The sequence below is a fragment of the Archocentrus centrarchus genome, unplaced genomic scaffold, assembly GCF_007364275.1.
Source record: "Archocentrus centrarchus isolate MPI-CPG fArcCen1 unplaced genomic scaffold, fArcCen1 scaffold_30_ctg1, whole genome shotgun sequence".
NCBI classification, from domain to species: domain Eukaryota; kingdom Metazoa; phylum Chordata; class Actinopteri; order Cichliformes; family Cichlidae; genus Archocentrus; species Archocentrus centrarchus.
Window position 1 is genome coordinate 2,541,384 of NW_022060259.1, and position 19,253 is coordinate 2,560,636.

At 44.8% G+C, this 19,253-nt stretch overlaps 1 protein-coding gene across 1 annotated transcript in view; it reads left to right on the forward strand.

The window, feature by feature from the left end:
* The first annotated feature begins 755 nt into the window (after positions 1 to 755).
* LOC115776282 (scavenger receptor cysteine-rich type 1 protein M160-like) overlaps positions 756 to 19,253 on the forward strand; it is an 81,432-nt gene continuing 62,934 nt past the window's right edge. The window contains exons 1-8 of the mRNA XM_030723898.1: positions 756 to 819; positions 928 to 1,215; positions 1,701 to 2,006; positions 2,186 to 2,476; positions 9,092 to 9,397; positions 9,476 to 9,766; positions 17,932 to 18,237; positions 18,316 to 18,600. Of these exons, the coding sequence (XP_030579758.1) occupies positions 756 to 819; positions 928 to 1,215; positions 1,701 to 2,006; positions 2,186 to 2,476; positions 9,092 to 9,397; positions 9,476 to 9,766; positions 17,932 to 18,237; positions 18,316 to 18,600 (2,137 nt within the window). The remainder of the gene's footprint in view (positions 820 to 927; positions 1,216 to 1,700; positions 2,007 to 2,185; positions 2,477 to 9,091; positions 9,398 to 9,475; positions 9,767 to 17,931; positions 18,238 to 18,315; positions 18,601 to 19,253) is intronic.

Consider the following 19,253-nt stretch of genomic DNA (forward strand, 5'->3'; position numbering starts at 1 on the left):
ATTATTAGAAAGCACTGCATCAGTTTTCATTGTTATGCAGATGATACTCAGCTTTATGTATCCATGAAGCCAGATGACACACATCAATTAGTTAAACTGCAGGAATGTCTTAAAGACATTAAGGTCTGGATGACCTCTAATTTCCTGCTTCTAAATTCAGATAAAACTGAAATTCTTGTACTCGGCTCCACAAATCTTAGAAACATGGTGTCAAACCAGATACTTACTCTGGATGGCATTACTTTGGCCTCCAGTAACCAGTCATTTTTGACCAGGATTTGTCCTTCAATGCACATATTAAACAAATATGTAGGACCGCTTTTTTCCATTTGTGCAATATTTCTAAAATTAGAAACATCCTTTCTCAGAGTGATGCTGAAAAGCTAATTGATGCACTGTTTATTTTCCTTCACCTTATTTACTCTGTTTAAATTTCACTCTGTTTCTGGCTCTCTTCCACAGCATGTCTTTTGTCCTGTCTCTCTCCCCTCAGCCCCAACTGGTCACACCAGATGACTGCCCCTCCCTGAGCCTGGTTCTTCCTGTTAAAAGGGAGTTTTTCCTTCCCACAGTCACCAAATGCTTCCTCATAGGGCGTCGTTTTGACTGTTGGGTTTTAACTGTATTATTGTAGGGTCTTTACCCACAATAAAAAAGCACATTGAGGCAACTGTTTGTTGTGATTTGGCGCTGTATAAATAAAATAAAATTGAATTGAATTGTCTTGGGCTGAGCTTCGATCAAAGTCCTGCTTCATGCTGATGGTTTCCTTGATTTTCTCTTCAGGAGTCCGAGCTGAAGGGAAACACAATTCAGCAGGTAAACAGAGACCTCCGAGAAAAATAAAGACTCTGCATCAGCGGGAAAGTCTGACTTTAATCTTTGTAAATTCATTTCTTTACTGATGACTCTCTGCTTTCTGTTCAGAGTTTGATGATGTCAGGCTGGTGGGAGGAGCCAGTCGCTGTGCAGGAACACTGGAGGTGAAACATCTGAAAGAATGGAGACCAGTGGACTTCTCTGACTGGACCCTGAAGGCAGCAGCTGTTGTCTGTGAACATCTGGATTGTGGCTCTGCTGTTAGTTTCAGACAGAGAAGGCAGCGACCCAGATCTGTGTGGAAGATTAAACCAGACTGTGTTCAGTCTGGATCTGCTCTGATGGAGTGTGCAACATCAGATTATTCTTCTAGAATCCTGGATCTCACCTGTTCAGGTGAGTCCATTAGTTACATAATCTGTGCCATCATGTTTGATATTAATGCTCCAGGTTGACACATACACCAGCTTTCTTAGCTGATGGTTTCCAGCAGCAGCTCCTTTAGTTGCCATGGTGACAGGCATCAATGACCTACTAGCCACAACTTTCATCTGCTCTGATCAGCAGTTTCTCCTTCAGCCTGAGCAGCTATTTAAATGAACATGGTTATATCTTTGGCATTTTCTAAACAGAGTTTTATTCTGGATAAAACTCTGGATTTTATTCTCAGAAATACGTTGAAGCCAACTGTTGAAGTTGTTTGGGCTAAAAGCACAGATTCTGTAGTAGCTGAGCAGAAGGAACAGAATAAAGAAATCTGTAGATGATGATCTTCTCTGATCTCTCTGTGTGATCTTCTCTGATCTCTCTGTGTGATCTTCTCTGATCTCTCTGTGTGATCTTCTCTGATCTCTCTGTGTGATCTTCTCTGATCTCTCCAGACTCTGTCAGGCTGCTGAATGGTTCCAGTCTGTGTTCAGGCAGACTGGAGGTGAAGTCTAACCAGAGCTGGTCCTCAGTGTGTGAAGCTGACTTTGACCAGCAGGATGCAGACGTGGTCTGTAGGGAGCTTGGCTGTGGGCCTCCTTCGGTCCTCCAGGGGGCGCTGTATGGAGAAGTGGAGGCTCCGGTGTGGAGCAGAGAGTTCCAGTGTGGAGGCCATGAGTCTGCTCTCCTGGACTGTAGAAGCTCAGGCTCAGCTAGAAGCAGCTGCTCACCTGGCAAAGCTGTTGGACTCACCTGCTCAGGTAGAAGAGGAGCTACAGCTTTGATTTGGTTCAAACTTTATTCTGTTACTGATGACTCTCTGCTTTCTGCTCAGATCCTGTATTATTTTACTTTGGAAGCTTGTTTCTGCCACTGAACAAAACAAATATTCAGAAAAAAGCTTCCATATTTCACTGATGACTCTCTGCTTCCTATTTAGAGGTTGATCATGTCAGGTTGGTGGGAGGAGCCAGTCATTGTACAGGTAAACTTGAGCTGAAACATCTGGGAGAGTGGAGACCAGTGAAAGTCTCTGACTGGAGGTTGAAGACAGCAGCTGTTTTCTGTGCACATCTGGATTGTGGCTCAGCTGTTTTCACAGAAGAAAGTTTTGAGTCTCCACTCAGACCTGTATGGGAAATCACAGCTGAGTGTGTTCAGAGTCGATCTTCTCTAAAGGAGTGTGTAACATCAAAGGAATCACGTTTTGTCACAATGCTTAACTGTTCAGGTAAGCCCATTATCAGTGACATCATACATATAATCATCACAAGTTGATCAAGGTGAAAACTACTAAAGAAAAATAACTTCAGTTAAAAGTAGTGTGAAATTAAACAATTCATGTTAGACAAGAAATGACTAAAAGAATAACTTGAGTACATTTGAAAAAAAATATAACATCAGGTCAATATTCCTGATGTGTGGCTGTCTGAAATCACAAGGTCTAAATATTGCATCAATAACATGTTCTAACAGCCTGTTGTCCTTTCAGGTTGTGAACCTCACACTAGTATAATGAGCAGCCTGGTGTACACATCACTGTTAAGCAGAGTACAATGTTTTTGTCAAAGATTTCTACATGTCAGAATCTGCAGTCAACACATTCATAGTAAAGTTCATGGTACAAGAACTGGCTGAACACGTTGTGTAATGAGCTGCTGTGTGTCAGGAAGGACTCTGGAGATGAGACCTAGGTTCTATTCCAGGAAGCAGGTTTAGCTACAACTCCGGGTTTGTAACCCTAAAATAAGGAAACTGTTCAGGAGGAGAGCTAACCCCAACTCTGAGTCAGTCACCATGGTAACAGACTCTCTGACCCTCACCTGGCAGGTTTAACAAACTCTCTCTGACTCCGCCCCTCCTGCTGCACCTGAACCACCTGTCTGACACTCCCATTCATTTCCTCCTTCATAAAGTGGCTGTCAGAGCGTCAGAGGAGCGAATTCATCTGCAGACGTTTATGTTTCTACAAGCTCTGAAATCCCAGTTAGTCGTTAGTTTGTTATTTTTGTAACATGAAGCTTTTACAGTTGTTCACTCGTCAACAGGCTGTAAGGACGGAGACAGCGATGATGTCACGCATTTATAATGAGGCAGCTGCAGCTGTCAGACTGTCAGTCAGTTCCTCTGAAACATTTACTGTAGTTACTGCAGCATCACTGTTACATCACACTGATCTGGATGAAGCTGCTGACACAGAACACACTGATCAATGATAATGATCGATCATTGGTCGTGTTGGAAAAGCTCACTGATGGAAAATGTCTGATCCTGGAGATGATGGGAATGTTTGAGTGAAGATGAGGCTGAAATGATCTGAAGACTTCAAACTGAACTAAATGGATTTAAAGTGACTGAAATCAACATTTTGAAAGTTCTGCTGTCTGAAATTCAGAGTATGAATCTCAGCATATTTTCACTGAAAATCTCCTAAATCTGTGATCAGAGGCTCTATAAGCAAACTGTGTCTGAGTCCATCTGCACAGCAGGAGGATCCAAACAAATCTGTCATGGTCCTGGGCCGGTGGCACCGTGTTTTGGTTTCTAATTGTGAAGTTCTGTTCTATTTCTAGTTTTGGTTAGTTTAGTATTTGAATCTTAGTTTCTTTGTTTTCTGTTTTGGTTTCTCATGTTCTGTTTTCCCTATACCCCCGTGTGTGTGTAAGTCATGACCCTCTTGTATTTAGGTTCCCTTTGGTTTAGTTCTGTGTTTCTTAGTGTCTCTCCTTTGTCCCAGGTCTGGTTTAGTTGGTCATGTTCTCACTCCCTTTGTCAGTCTGTTAAGTCAGCATGTTTTTGGTTAGGTCAGTTCCTGTTTTATTTTGACAGTCTTGTGTTCCTTGTGCTTTGTGTTTAGTTTTGCTTCCCCTTTGTCATTAGTCTCATTTGGTTCACCTGTCATCCCCTGTTGTTTCCACTTGCCCTAATTCCCCTGTGTGTATTTAACCCCTTAGTCTGCCTTTGTTAGTTGTTGCGTCGTCGTCATTGTTATCCCCAGTGTTCCTGTCCTAGCTGTGTGTTTTGGGTTTTGACTTTCTCCCAGGCTTTTGTTTTGCCCTGGTGGAGATTTCGAGTTTTGGTGTTTTGTAATATTTGAGTTCCTGGAAATAAACAAGTTTTAGTTTACGTCTGCGTATGTCCTGCACTTGGGTCCTCTCCCTCCGCACACAGCCCCTCACCGTGACAGAACGACGCAACCACCATGGACCCAGCGGACTACCACTTTTTCGAGCCCGACGTGTGTGAGCCGTGGCTCGCTTCTGAATGCGATTCACGGTACGTGGGCACTCGCCTGGCCCTGGGAGGACCCGGCTGGAGGAAGAAGCCTCGGCGTCGCCGCATCTCGCCTTCGCCTCCAGCCCAAGCTTCCCCACTGCAGCTGCCGTTCACGACAGCTGCCGTATCGCCATCAGCCTACTCTTCTCCCGCCGCTTTCCTGGCTCGGATGTGGGATGGGGAAGAGGAGCCTGCCGCCACTACGCTTCTGCTTCATTCGGGCGGACGGAAGCGCAGCTCACGGTGGAGACAGAAGCAGCCACCAGCTGCTGCCTCTGGAATTTCTGCACAGCCTCAGCCTGGTACCACCGCGCAGCCACTGACCACTGCTGTCACCACAGCCTCCGCCCCTGTGTGTGAAATCACCGGACAATTTGTGAGTGCCACACATACGGATCTCTCTGATAATAGCACCTCATCCGGGATTATTTACAGACCAGAGGATTTTCAACAGGAATTCATTGACTCTGTATCGGTGCTCTGTGCACAATGGTTCAAGCTGCCCGATGAAGGGGCTCGGGAAGCAGTGAAGCATATTGTTCACAGACTGGTGTCCGCTCACCCAAGGTTTTTGGATTTCCTACCGGCATTAATAAAGGACTTTGTTGTGGAAATAATCCTCCCTGGTTTCTCACCCTCTTCTGTTTCAGCTCCCTTAGCTTTAGTTCCTGCTCCAGCTCCCTTAGATCCAGCATCCTCTGCTCCCTCTGCTCCCTCAGCCCCAGCTCCCTCCGCTCACCTAGCCCCAGCTCCCTCCGCTCACCTAGCCCCAGCTCCCTTAGCTCCAGCTCCCTCCGCTCACCTTGCATCAGAGCCTTCAGCTCCTGCATCAGCCGCCTCAGAGCCTTCAGCTCCCTCTGCTCGCCCTGCTCACCCTGCATCGGAGCCTTCAGCTCCCTCTGCTCGCCCTGCTCACCCTGCATCGGAGCCTTCAGCTCCCTCTGCTCGCCCTGCTCCCTTAGCTCCAGCTCCCTCTGCTCGCCCTGCTCCCTTAGCTCCAGCTTCCCCTGCACCCGTTCCTGTTCCTCGGGTGGGGGCAGCTAGGTCCAAGCCTTTGTATCAGTTTTCAGCGTTAGCTGCAGCAGCAGGGACTCAGTCAGCCTCTGTGGCTCTCCCTCTATCCCAGTCAGCTGTAGCTCCAGCCTCCGCTCTCCCCAGCTCTCAGTCAGCTCCTGTAGCTCTGCCTCGCACTCAGTTTTTGTAATATTTGAGTTCCTGGAAATAAACAAGTTTTAGTTTACGTCTGCGTATGTCCTGCACTTGGGTCCTCTCCCTCCGCACACAGCCCCTCACCGTGACAAGATCAGGATCAGGGGTTCAGACTGGATAAGGTCCAGATCCAGTTCAGGCTCCAGTCATTTCCCAGCTCATCCAGTTTGGATCCGTTCATAATGGATTCATTTTCCTGACACGATCTGCATTCTTTAATTAAAATGTCTCATCCTCCCAAACTGAAATATTTAAAACCTATAAAGCTGAGACATTTCTGAGAACATGAAACTGTGACTGACCTCTGACCTTTAACAGTGACTCAGGGAAACATCTCGGCTGTGGCTGTCAGAGAGCCGTCATCTATCAGTGAAGCTGATCTGAAATCAGATTAGGGAAATATTAAATTAGATTAGATTAGATTAAACTTTATTGTCATTGTACACAAGTATACAATGAAAGTTGCTGTTTCAGAACACCCGTCCAAGAGAAGACAAACAGTCCTGGGAGACAGGTGTCTGCAGCCATGCAGCCGTTTTACAGCACTACCGCTGATAAGAAGGAAACAACAGAAAAACAATAGGACATGTGAGGAAAAAAACATTTCATACTTTGCCCAGTAGGGGGCACCGTATGAGGTTGAAAAATTTTTAAAAACATTAAAGCAGTTTTTCTCTAAATCTCATTCTTATTCAGTAATGGCAGAAATAATGAAATTCTCATTTTTAAAATTAAGAATAAAATGAGGTTGATATTCCATCAATAGATTACATTTTTACTGAATACTTATTTAAACTGTTAAATGGTCTTAAACTGAACTGTCATAAGCTGAACTGTCTTAAACTGAACAGTCTTAAATTGCAGCAAAAACAGTTTTTATTAAATAAACTGACCTGAGGTCAGCCCCCTCCAGGGTCTGCTGCTGTCTCTAACACACAGGTCGGTCAGTAAACTCAGTCTGAACTGTTTCTCCACAGTTTTATCTTCACTTTCTGTCTCCTGCAGTTTGTCCGTCAGGCTGAATTATTAGATTTCATAAATCAAATGTGAAATTAGGATTCAGCTTCATCTGATGGAGATTCAAGTTGTGTAAATGATGACAGCAGACATTATAAAATAAATGATATATTTGATAACAAACTTTTATTCTGTCTATGATGATGTCAGAGTGGGTCAGGCTGATTAAAGTGACTCGTCATGCTCCACACTGACACGTGCGATCCTCCATCATCGGATTAAAATGGAGGCTCCACCCTTTATTTACCTGTTGCCATGGTGAATCCAGGTGTTGGCACTGCATTGATGATGGCTTTCTTTCCTTACTCATGTATGAGCTAACTCAGGGTGATCATACTCATAGTTGATTGACCAAACTCTGATCAGCTGTTATGGAACAGCTGATCAGAGTGGTGGTTAAGAGTTGCTGATCTCAGAGTTGATCAACTCAGACTATGATTTTAAACTCAGTTTGTTGAACATGCTTCCTGGAATAGGACCCAGCTTGAACAGTCCCTGGGAATGCCTTGGGATCCTTCCAGGTAAACTAGTGGAGGTGGCTGAGGAGAGGGAAGCCTGGGTTTCTCTGCTTAGGCTGATGCCCCTGCGACCTTGCCCCAGATAAGATCTCTTTTCTTTATGTCATCCTACTCTGACCACTCAGGGGCCAGTCAAGTATAAAGCAGGCTTGACCACCTTGAGGTGGAGCAGATCAGCCATTTACTTCACCCATTGTCTGCACAATTAGTGGCAGGCATGTTGGTGAGGTCTAACAGCCTTTTGTCCTTTCAGGTTGTGTACCTGACACTAGTATAAGGAGCAGCTTGGTGTACACAACACTGTTAAACACTATTAAGTAACTGTTAAATGTTTTGATCAAAGATTTCTACATGTCAGAATCTGCAGTCAACATGATCATAATAAAGTTCGTGGCACAAGAACTGGCTGAACACACTTCCCAGCTTTCCTGTGTCCTTCAGCTGAAGAAGGTTGATACGTTAAAATCTTCCAACCTGCCCACGTTCTCTTGATACTAATCAAAGAATCACCTACTTGAAATCATCTTTTCTTTAAACTGGCCAAAACTCTATAAATTACATCCTGGAGCCTAAATGAGCTACCAAGTATGGATCAAGGCTACCACAGTTTACTAAAACCAAACTGAAAGTAGGAAAATATTTTACTTTTTTGAAATTAAAATATATAGCTGGATATTAGGAAAGAGAAAAAACTCACTGAGTAGATATAATGCATTTAAAATGTTTTAAATGTTTTCAGTTTTAGTCTTTCAATCATCCATCCATCTTCATAACTATTATCTAATTCAGGGTGAGAACCTGGAGCCCTTTCAAGCTCTTATTGGGCAGGAGGTGGGGTACACCCTGTACATAACTGAATGTATCTAAAACATGCATTGTATCATAGCTACTATGAAACAACACATCAGTATACAGAACCTGTTCTATACTACATATACATATACTATACTGTGAAATACTGAATTCTGTTAATGAGATTTATCTTAACATGAACCACAGACTGCAGGTCTCTGTGTCACTACACTGACTAATATTATATGATGAAATTCTCCATCAGTGTTTGTGTACAACTCAACAACAGGAAGGAGGCTCCTCCTTGGTGGGGCTATTTGGCAGCTGTACTTTCATTCTTACAGTCAGTCCACTAACTTAGTAAAATCTCCATGTTCTGTGTCGTTTGAATGACCTCGGCCCAGTCAGTGCTGTGCACAGATGGAATACAGGGTAACAACTGCTTCTCTGAGGAAGCCCATGATGTAGCCACAAGGAAAGAAACTCAGGCATTTTAATCCACCGAATTCAAATAATTCATGCAGCTGAGGGCTCGATACGTATCAGAAGGGTGAGCCTGTATTCCTTAACCCCTCTCCTCAGTCCCTGCTCTGGAGTGAACATAAGATAACTGGAAGTCTTTACTGCTGGACAATGATGTTTGTTTTGGTGATGAAGGAAACTGGAATCATTTGGGTTGTTGCTCTGCTTCCCTAAACTCTGAGCCTCTTATTGCACAAGTTACTCTGCTGCTATTTCTACCAGCCCACCCAGATACAGCAGGATGATACCATCCTCACCAATGACCAGCTTGAACAGTCTCAGATTTCAATCAGTGCATTTTCATTTGCTGCCATGTTCTTCTTGTGTGTCTGCTGTCTCTGATCTCTCTGTGTGATCTTCTCTGATCTCTCTGTGTGATCTTCTCTGATCTCTCTGTGTGAGCTTCTCTGATCTCTCTGTGTGATCTTCTCTGATCTCTCTGTGTGATCTTCTCTGATCTCTCTGTGTGATCTTCTCTGATCTCTCTGTGTGATCTTCTCTGATCTCTCCAGACTCTGTCAGGCTGCTGAATGGTTCCAGTCTGTGTTCAGGCAGACTGGAGGTGAAGTCTGACCAGAGCTGGTCCTCAGTGTGTGAAGCTGACTTTGACCAGCAGGATGCAGAGGTGGTCTGTAGGGAGCTTGGCTGTGGGCCTCCTTCGGTCCTCCAGGGGGCGCTCTATGGAGAAGTGGAGGCTCCGGTGTGGAGCAGAGAGTTCCAGTGTGGAAGCCATGAGTCTGCTCTCCTGGACTGTAGAAGCTCAGGCTCAGCTAGAAGCAGCTGCTCACCTGGCAAAGCTGTTGGACTCACCTGCTCAGGTAGAAGAGGAGCTGCAGCTTTGATTTGCTTCAAACTCACTTTGTTCTCTTACTGATGACTCTCTGCTTTCTGTTCAGATCCTGAGGTTATCAGGTTGGTGGGAGGAGCCAATCGCTGCGATGGAATACTGGAGATGAAACATGTAGGAGAGTGGAGACAAGTCGATTACTATGACGAGACGCTGAAGAGAGCAGCTGTTTACTGTGAATATCTGGACTGTGGTTCTGTGACCTCTGTACAAAAGAGACATTACTCCAGTTACAAACCTTCGTGGAAGCTCAGTAACAACTGTGCTCAGTCTAGATCTGATCTGAGGGAGTGTGTAACATCAGGAATCTTTTACAATTTCCTGCATCTTACCTGTTCAGGTAAGAAGATGTGGCATACATGGGGTTAGAAAGACTAATTAAAAAAATACTTCAGCTAATTCCTGTTATAAAGATGTATCTGTTTATGTGAAGATGCTGCATGAGCTCTTTAGATAAGATAGAGATAAGATAAGATAGTGTTTATTTGTCACATGCACAGTTATACACAGTACAATGCACAGTGAAATGTATTTTGTACCTGCAACCATATATACACACACATATAAATAAGAAGAATAAAAATAAAAAAAAAAGTAATTCACACTATACACTATACTCTATATACTATACACTATACACACTTTTTAAATTATAATATTTATATTGTGCAATAATGGTCCAGTTAGGGCTCAGAGTTGAGCAGACGGATGGCTTGTGGGTAAAAACTCTTCTTCAACCTTTCAGTCTTAGCCCTCAGGCAGCGGTAACGCCGGCCTGATGGGAGCAGGGAGAAGAGAGAGTGTCCGGGGTGGCTGGGCTGTTTTAGGATCTTCATGGCCCTCAGCCTGCACTGCTTGGTGTAAATGTCCTGCAGGTTGGGGAGGGTGGTTCTGATGGTCCGTTCAGCTGAACGAACCACCCTTTTTAGGGCCATGAAGTCCTGCTTGGTGCAGTTTCCCATCCAGGTGGTGATGCTCCCACGCATGATGCTCTCGATGGTGCAGGTTTAAAAGTTCCTGAGCACCTTGAGTGGGAGCTTGAAGTCTCTCAGCCGCCTGAGGAGGTAGAGACGCTGTCTGGCCTTCTTCACAGTGATGTTTATGTGATGAGTCCAGGACAGGTCCTGTGAGATGGTCACTCCCAGGTATTTGAAAGTGTCCACTCTTTCCACCTCAGCACCACTGATGACAAGTGGATGGTAGTCCCTCTGCTGCTTCCTGCTGAAGTCCACGATCAGTTCCTTTGTTTTGCTGACGTTGAGCAGGAGGTGGTTCTCCTGGCACCAGTTCTCCAGGCGGGAGACCTCTCTCCTGTAGGCTGTCTCCTCATTGTGAGAGATTAGTCCCACAACAGCAGTGTCGTCAGCAAACTTGATGATGACGTTGGACTCTGACGTGGCCTCGCAGTCATGGGTGTACAGTGAGTACAGCAGAGGGCTGAGCACACAGCCCTCTGCTGTACTCACTGTACACCCATGACTGCGAGTACAGCAGAGGGCTGAGCACACAGCCTTGGGGGGATCCAGTGTTGAGGGTGAGGGAGGATGAGGTGAGGTGACCCACTCGTACCACCTGTGGTCTGCTGGTCAGGAAGCTGTGAACCCACCTGCACAGGGATGGGCCCAGGCCCAGGTCCAGCAGCTTAGAGACCAGCCTGGAGGGAACTATGGTGTTGAATGCTGAGCTGTAATCTACAAACAGCACTCTCACATAGTTCCCCTTACCAGTGTCTATGTGTGAAAGGGTCTTGTGGAGGAGGAAGGATATGGCGTCATCTGTGGATCTGTCTGGCCGGTATGCAAACTGTAGTGGGTCGAGGGTGGTGGGCAGTGAGGAGGTGATGAATGTCTTGATGAGTCTTTCAAAACACTTCATCACCACAGAGGTGAGCGCTATGGGCCTGAAGTCATTGGGGCTGCTGGGGTGTGGTTTCTTTGGGACAGGGACTATGATGGACTTTTTAAAGCAGGTGGGAATCACACACAGTTTCAGTGAGAGGTTGAATATCAGTGTAAACACAGGTGCCAGCTGGTCAGCGCAGGTCTTAAGGACACGTCCGCTAATACCGTCTGGTCCAGCCGCTTTCCTGGTGTTTACACGTCTAAACGCCCTCCTCACGTCGCGCTCCGTCACAGTGAGTGTCTCCGCCCCTCCGGCCGGGAGCGCAGCGGGCTGTCGGCTTCCCGACTCAAAGCGCGCAAAGAAGATGTTGAGTTCATCAGCCAGAGAAGCGTCGGCACTCACCGGGTGTGTGTGTGGTGCTTTGTAGTCCGTGATGGTGCGTAGTCCCTGCCACAGTCCCCTGGGGTCAGACTGTTGTAGTTGCTGTTCCAGTCTGCGGCCGTAGCGATGTTTTGCCTCTTTCACCGCTCTGCGGACGTTGTATGATGCAACCTTGTAGTCCTCCATGTTCCCAGAGGCGAGGCCGGAGTTGTAGGCAACGGTGCGGGACCTCAGGGCGTCGCGGACAGATTTATCCACCCACGGCTTCTGGTTGGGAAAAGTCCTGATGGTCCTCCTAAGTGAAGTGTCTTCAACAACTTTCCCAATAAATCCCACAACAGTTTCCGTAAACTCCTCGATGTCTCCGCCCGCGCTGCTGCGAAACATGTCCCAGTTGGTTGAATCCAACGCACCCTGCAGTGCGGCCTCTGTTTGATCAGACCACCGTGTCACTTCTCTCACAGCAGGGGGTTCCTGCCTGAGCCGTTGTTTGTATTTCGGCATGAGAAGCACAGAGGTGTGGTCAGACTTCCCAAAAGGCGGAAGAGGCTTTGCTTTGTAGCCATCTTTGAATGGAGAATAGCAGTGGTCTAGGGTCCTCTCTCCTCTGGTGGGGCAGTCGATGTGTTGAATCAACTCCGGTATCAGCTTTTTCAAGTTTGCACTGTTAAAGTCCCCGGCTACGATGAGAGCCGCATCACGCTGGTTAGCCTGATAGGTGGAAATAGCCTCATGTAGCTCGGATAGTGCAGTGTTTGTGTCCGCCTGAGGTGGAATATAGACGGCGCTGAAGATGACCGAAGTAAACTCGCGGGGCAGGTAGTGGGGGCGGCATTTCAGGGTTAGGAGCTCCAGGTTAGGTGAACATGATTGTTTCAGAAGGACAACATTCCTACTGTCACACCAGTTGTTATTAATCATTAGGCACACACCTCCTCCTCTTGATTTTCCAGACTCACTCGTTCTGTCCGTGCGATGAACACTGAAGAACTCCGACGGCTGTACGGCGTGGTCCGGTATGAGTGGAGTCAGCCATGTCTCCGTGAGACAGATGATGTTGCAGTCCCTTATGTCCCTCTGAAACTGTATCCTGGCCCTGAGTTCGTCCAGCTTGTTATCCAGTGACTGGACATTAGCCAACAGGATGCTCGGCAGTGGCGTTTGGTGCGCTCTGCGCCTCAGCCTCTCTCTTACGCCGGCTCTTTTCCCTCGGGGCCTTGTCCGTGACCTGGGTCCTTTGTTTGAGCTGGCCCACTGGAAACGCTGGATCTCCCGAGGCCAAGTCGGGTCGGGAGAAAAAGGTGTCAGAATACAGCCAGAGTGCTGTATTCTGATATTAAAAAGAGTCTGTCTGTCATACGTGATATGACACAGAGCAGGCGGAATTATAAAGTCCAAAATTAGAGCTAAACCTAATATATACAAAGAAAGCGTAGGAGCAGGTACGACGGCTGCTGACCTCACCAGCGCCATCTTGGATAGCAAAAACAGTCTCAGTTCTTTTTAAGAGGAAGAAACCTCCAGCAGAACCAGGCTCAGGGAAGGGCAGTCATCTGCTGTGACTGGTTAGGGCTGAGGGGAGAGAGACAGGACAAAAGACACACTGTGGAAGAGAGACAGAGATTAATAATAACTATTGATTAACTGCAGAGTGGGGTATAAACAGAGTGAAAAGAAGTAAATGAAGAAGCAGCCTAGGCCTACAGCAGCATAACTAAGGGTTCAGGGTCACCTTGTCATGAACTGCTGTGGCAGGAAGAGTAGGACCCCCAAAGGCAGACTCCAGAGACAAACTTAAACACAAAAAAACTCAACTTTATTGCACACACACACACACACACACACACACACACACACACACACACACACACACACACACACACACACACACACACACACACACACACACACAGGGACTGACATGGGACAACAGGAGACAGCTGGAGAGAACAGGTGGACAGACTCAAACTAAAGAGACTGGGGGAAGCAAAACTGAACACACTGCACAAGAAACCAGATACTACCAAAATAAAACAGGAAATAACACGAACTGGATAACCACACAGACTTGAAGCACAAGGCACTTGGGAACCAGAAATCAATATGTAAACAATAATTAAAAAAACAGGAACTACGATAACAGAACCAAAAGGAACTAGAACACAAAATGCTGGGCACACGCCCCAGGACCCTGACCGGTGATGGTATAGTTACCTTGAAAAAGTAGTCCGACTACTGATTACTGATTACTCCTTTAAAAAGTAACTTAGTTACTTTACTGATTACTTAATTTTAGAAGTAACTAAGGTAGATTACAAGTTACTTTATTAGTTACTTTCAGCAGCAGCCGGTCTTGTGCCAAAAAGTGATCGTCTGTCATAAAGTGATCCTGATGTTTCAGTGTGTTATTATGTGTAATGTCTTTGCTTATATTGGTAAACAGAGTGCAGTCAGCATGATTTATGGAGGGCTTATATATAAAATGCAGAAATAACCTGTTTTTCAACAATCTTTAGGAGTCTGTGTTATTGTACCTACATTATAATCAATCCAGAGCTTTTTGGTCACTTCAAATATCTTTATATAACTGTGATGTTATATTTGTTGTGATTTCTGCAGCTTTCTGAGCCAGATTTCTGTTTAAAAAGACATTTTCAATATAAAACGAATATATAAAAGTCACTTTGACAAAAACTGAGTGCAGCTTCTACCTTGTGATAGAAATGCTGTTTCTCACTCACAGTGACCTGATATCATTCATGAGATATGTTTGATATCTGCTTCACAGATTATAGGTCAACAAGTCATTTACAGACGTTTAAACACAATGAATGATTTTTTGGCAAATACTGAAAATTGCTTTTTGGCACAACACCAGCCTCTACTGCAGACTGTAGTAGAGGGCTACACAACGTCTTCAGCCCCCCCACCACTTACTGGTTTGTACTGAAGTCCAGCTTTTGTTGTTTGGGTGCTGGGGGGCTCCTGCATTAGCTGCAGCTCTGCTTCACCACCTGTTGAGACTCGCTCTGTAAGTTTGACTGCGTTATGACTCCAGATGTTTCCTCATATTTGACGTAGTGTTTTTGAAGCTAGATAGCACTTTGTCTGTGCACTCTGTGCTGTGACAAAGTGCTATCTAGCAGACACAGACTCACAATAGTGCCTGTGTTTCAGCTAGAAAACGCGCATCTCTCTCCTCCCTCCATTGTTACATTTGTGTCTCTGTGCTGTTGTTGTCCTCATGCTGAAAACAGGACTTAACTGTCACATCTGCCAGACGTCACTCCCCGAGACGCAAGACGAAAGCAAAAATATATCTTTGTACTGAGGAAAATGACAAAAACAGTAACGCACACTGACTTGGATAAATAACTTTAATCTGATTACTGGAATGCAAATAGTAACACGTTAGACTACTCATTACCAGGGGCGGTTCTAGGGGCGGGGCCACAGGGGCACTGCCCCCATCTCAAATCTGATTGGCCCCCTGAAGTGCCCCTGTCCTGTCACTCATCTGTCCTTTGTCCGAGAACAAGGATCAAATTAGAGGTGGATGCAATTCCATGCTGAAACACCAGTAGCGCTAATGAGCCAAATAGGAATGTCCAGCGTGAATAAAACTTACAGAAGAAAAAGAAGATTTGAACGATCTCGCGGAGAAAGTTTTTTTTAACCGATACCAGTTTGAGGAGTTTGTTGGTAATGATAAGTCATAAATCCCTTTTTATTCACAGCTGTCACAGCGCAAGTCTGATAAACATTAAAGTAAGAAGCAAAGTTAGTTAAGAGTAATGTTAACTGAGGCCCTACTTGTGTTTGGACATGAATGTTAGCATTTTACTAATTCATGTACTTCTTTGTAATTTGCATTTGTGTGTTAACATTAACTATAATGTTTGGCAGTGATAGAGAAGAATATGAAAAGAAAGGGTCAGTCTCAGGCGGGAATTCAGCAGTTTTTGAGCAGAGTGAGTCTGGCAGCTGAAGATGAGCAGGGTGAGAGGAGGGAGAGAGCAGCAGGACACAGCAGACCAGAGGCTGGTCAAGAGCAGGACACCTCCAGCCCCTTTTCATCAGGTCAGAAATCATTTAGGGAGAACAACAACAGTTAATGCTGTAATGTATGAAACTTCTGATATTGTTATTTAGTGAAACAGCATATAAGTTCACTGAATACTTACACCTCATGGTGATAAGATTGACTGTAACTTTAATGTAATGGCTTTAATTTTTATTGGTCCGTATATCACCACATCTACCACAAATACTTGGCCCCTCTATGAATACTGTGGCCCCTTGATGGCCCCTTACTCAGAAAAATCCTAGATCCACCACTGCTCCTTACTGAGAAAAAGTAGTCAGATTAGAGTAACGCATTACTAAGCAACGCGTCACTGATCATGACACACCTAATCCAGCCCTAACTATAAGCTTGATCATAAAGGAAAGTTTTAAGCCTAATCTTAAAAATAGAGAGGGTGTCTGTCTCCTGAATCCAAGCTGGAAGCTGGTTCCACAGAAGAGGCGCCTGAAAGCTGAAGGCTCTGCCTCCCATTCTACTCTTAAGTATCCTAGGAACCACAAGTAAGCCAGCAGTCTGAGAGAGAAGTGCTCTGTTGGGGTGATATGGTACTATGAGGTCTTTGAGATAAGATGGGGCCTGATTATTCAGGACCTTGTAGGTGAGGAGAAGAATTTTAAATTCTATTCTAGATTTAACAGGGAGCCAATGAAGAGAAGCCAATATGGGAGAAATATGCTCTCTCTTTCTAGTCCCTGTCAGTACTCTAGCTGCAGCATTTTGGATCAGCTGAAGGCTTTTCAGAAAGCTTTTAGGACAGCCTGATAATAATGAACTACAATAGTCCAGCCTAAAGTGTTAATTTTGACAGAAAATTTAGTTTTAGTCATAATTTAGTCATCTGAATAGTTTTTGTGGACGACTTATCGTAAGAATATAGTCGACTAAATCTACAGTCGATTTAGTCGACTAAAATATAAAGGGTGTAAATGTAAATGCTTTTTCTTCAGTTCCCTTGAATTAGTCATTATGCACACTTACACAAAATTAAACATTTATTAAAAGTTATGGAATATTATTAATAATATTAACTTTAGCGTTTCACCTGCTTCCCACACACCTGATCATTAACACCACCTCACTGAGATAATACGAGCGTTTTACAGCAGGACGCTCTGAAAGGTACAGGGCAGTGTTCAGGACTAAGATTAGGAAAGGCTAATCCACCGCGGTGTGGAGATTTTCTCTAAACATAAACGTTAAACTGGGAAAAACACTTTACCCTGCATGACATTAAAATGCTGACCTTTGCATGGAGATCTGGGTGACTGGTTTGCAGATGTCGTTTAAGATTTGACATGTTTTTACCCGAGATAGTCGCCCCACATGGTTTACACATCGTTTTGTTTGTCACAAGGACAAATGTGTCCATACATCGGCTCTTCTCTTTCTCCCTGCTGACATTGTTTACATAACTTAGTTCTATTGGAAGTAACAACCAATCACCTTCCCGGGTTTAGAGCAAATTTGTTCAACTCTGTGTTTGATTGGATGGTTTCCTAACTTGTCCCGCCCTGTCAAAAAATTCAGTCAGTTCTGATTGGATGCCGTCCCCGTCAAGCATTTTCCTCTCGTTTTCATTCATTGACGAACGTGTCAATTAATTTCGTTATCGTTTTTATTATTTTAGGTAGTTTTTGTTTAGTTATCGTCTCGTTATCGTCATGAAAAAAAGGTTCGTTAATGAAAACTATGACGAAAGTATTTCGTCAAAAAAAATTAACACTGTCAGCCTAGAAGTAATAAATGCATGAATTCACTTTTCAGCATCACTCTGAAACAGGATGTTTCTCCTCAAACATAAGGTGTTGGTTGAGGCTGCCTTAGTGCTATTTCTCAGGTTCCCTATCCTCAGTGTTACTGCATTACAAGTTAAATACCTACTATTTCTACCAGCCTACACAGACACAGTAGGCTATTATTGGCCCTGTCACTAATGAGTATGAATGATCTCAGGTTGGAATTTGAGCTTAAAGCACTGAATAGTTGATTGCTGCCATCTTCTTCTTGTGTGTCTCCTGTCTCTGATCTCTCTGTGTGATCTTCTCTGATCTCTCTGTGTGATCTTCTCTGATCTCTCTGTGTGATCTTCTCTGATCTCTCTGTGTGATCTTCTCTGATCTCTCTGTGTGATCTTCTCTGATCTCTCTGTGTGATCTTCTCTGATCTCTCTGTGTGATCTTCTCTGATCTCTCCAGACTCTGTCAGGCTGCTGAATGGTTCCAGTCTGTGTTCAGGCAGACTGGAGGTGAAGTCTAACCAGAGCTGGTCCTCAGTGTGTGAAGCTGACTTTGACCAGCAGGATGCAGAGGTGGTCTGTAGGGAGCTTGGCTGTGGGCCTCCTTCGGTCCTCCAGGGGGCGCTCTATGGAGAAGTGGAGGCTCCGATGTGGAGCAGAGAGTTCCAGTGTGGAGGCCATGAGTCTGCTCTCCTGGACTGTAGAAGCTCAGGCTCAGCTAGAAGCAGGTGCTCACCTGGCAAAGCTGTTGGACTCACCTGCTCAGGTAGAAGAGGAGCTGCAGCTTTGATTTGGTTCAAACTCACTTTATTCTGTTACTGATGACTCTCTGCTTTCTGCTCAGAACCTGTTAGGTTGGTGGAAGGAGCCAGCCGCTGTGATGGAACACTGGAGATGAAACATGCAGGAGAGTGGAGACCGGTCAGTGTCTATGACGAGACCCTGAAGAGAGCAGCTGTTTACTGTGAATATCTGGACTGTGGCTCTGTGGTTTCTTACAGACGAACAAATCTGTCCTCATACAGATTTACATGGTTTGTTCACCCTTTGTGTCTTCAGTCTGGATCTGCACTGAGGGACTGTGTAGAGCCACGTCTGCTTGACTCTGTTCTGGATCTCACCTGCTCAGGTAATTAAGGGGCCATTCCCTGTACATAAAGGACAGATGCAACCTTTGTGTAAACACCTTTAGTTTGTAAATGTTGCATTTTGAAGCCTCCACTTCATTTTTATGAGTGAATGATACTTTATTGGTCCCACAATGGGGAAATTATAGTTAACGTCAATGAGAACTGTCTTGTTGATTTTCTGGAGCTAGAAGTGTAGTGCTTAGTTAATTAGCTAACGCTAATGAGCTTTTTATAACTGACTGCTTGCTCATAGGGGGTCATTTTGTGTTTTCTCTGTAGCTATTGTCGGCTCTTTACAATATAAAACACATTCAGGCAGCTGTTTGTTGTGATTTGCTGCTATATAAAAAAATTGAACTGAATCAAAGTAAAGCACCTCTACACTTCTGCTGCTTTCTCACTCACTGCAACCTACATGGTTCTGCTCAGTGCCGCAGAGTCATGTGACCACAGCACAACTAATCACATCAGAGGAGGGGGCGGGGCAAAGTGTGCCTGCATGAATGTTTTTTTTTTTTTTTTTTTTTAATTACATTGAGTTAAAGATTTACATTAGTTAGTTTGTTAACAGTATCAAAATATCCATATACAGCCAAGTCGAAATATATATACACACCTCTATATATAGAAGCATGTAGAGGTAGGTAGAGGT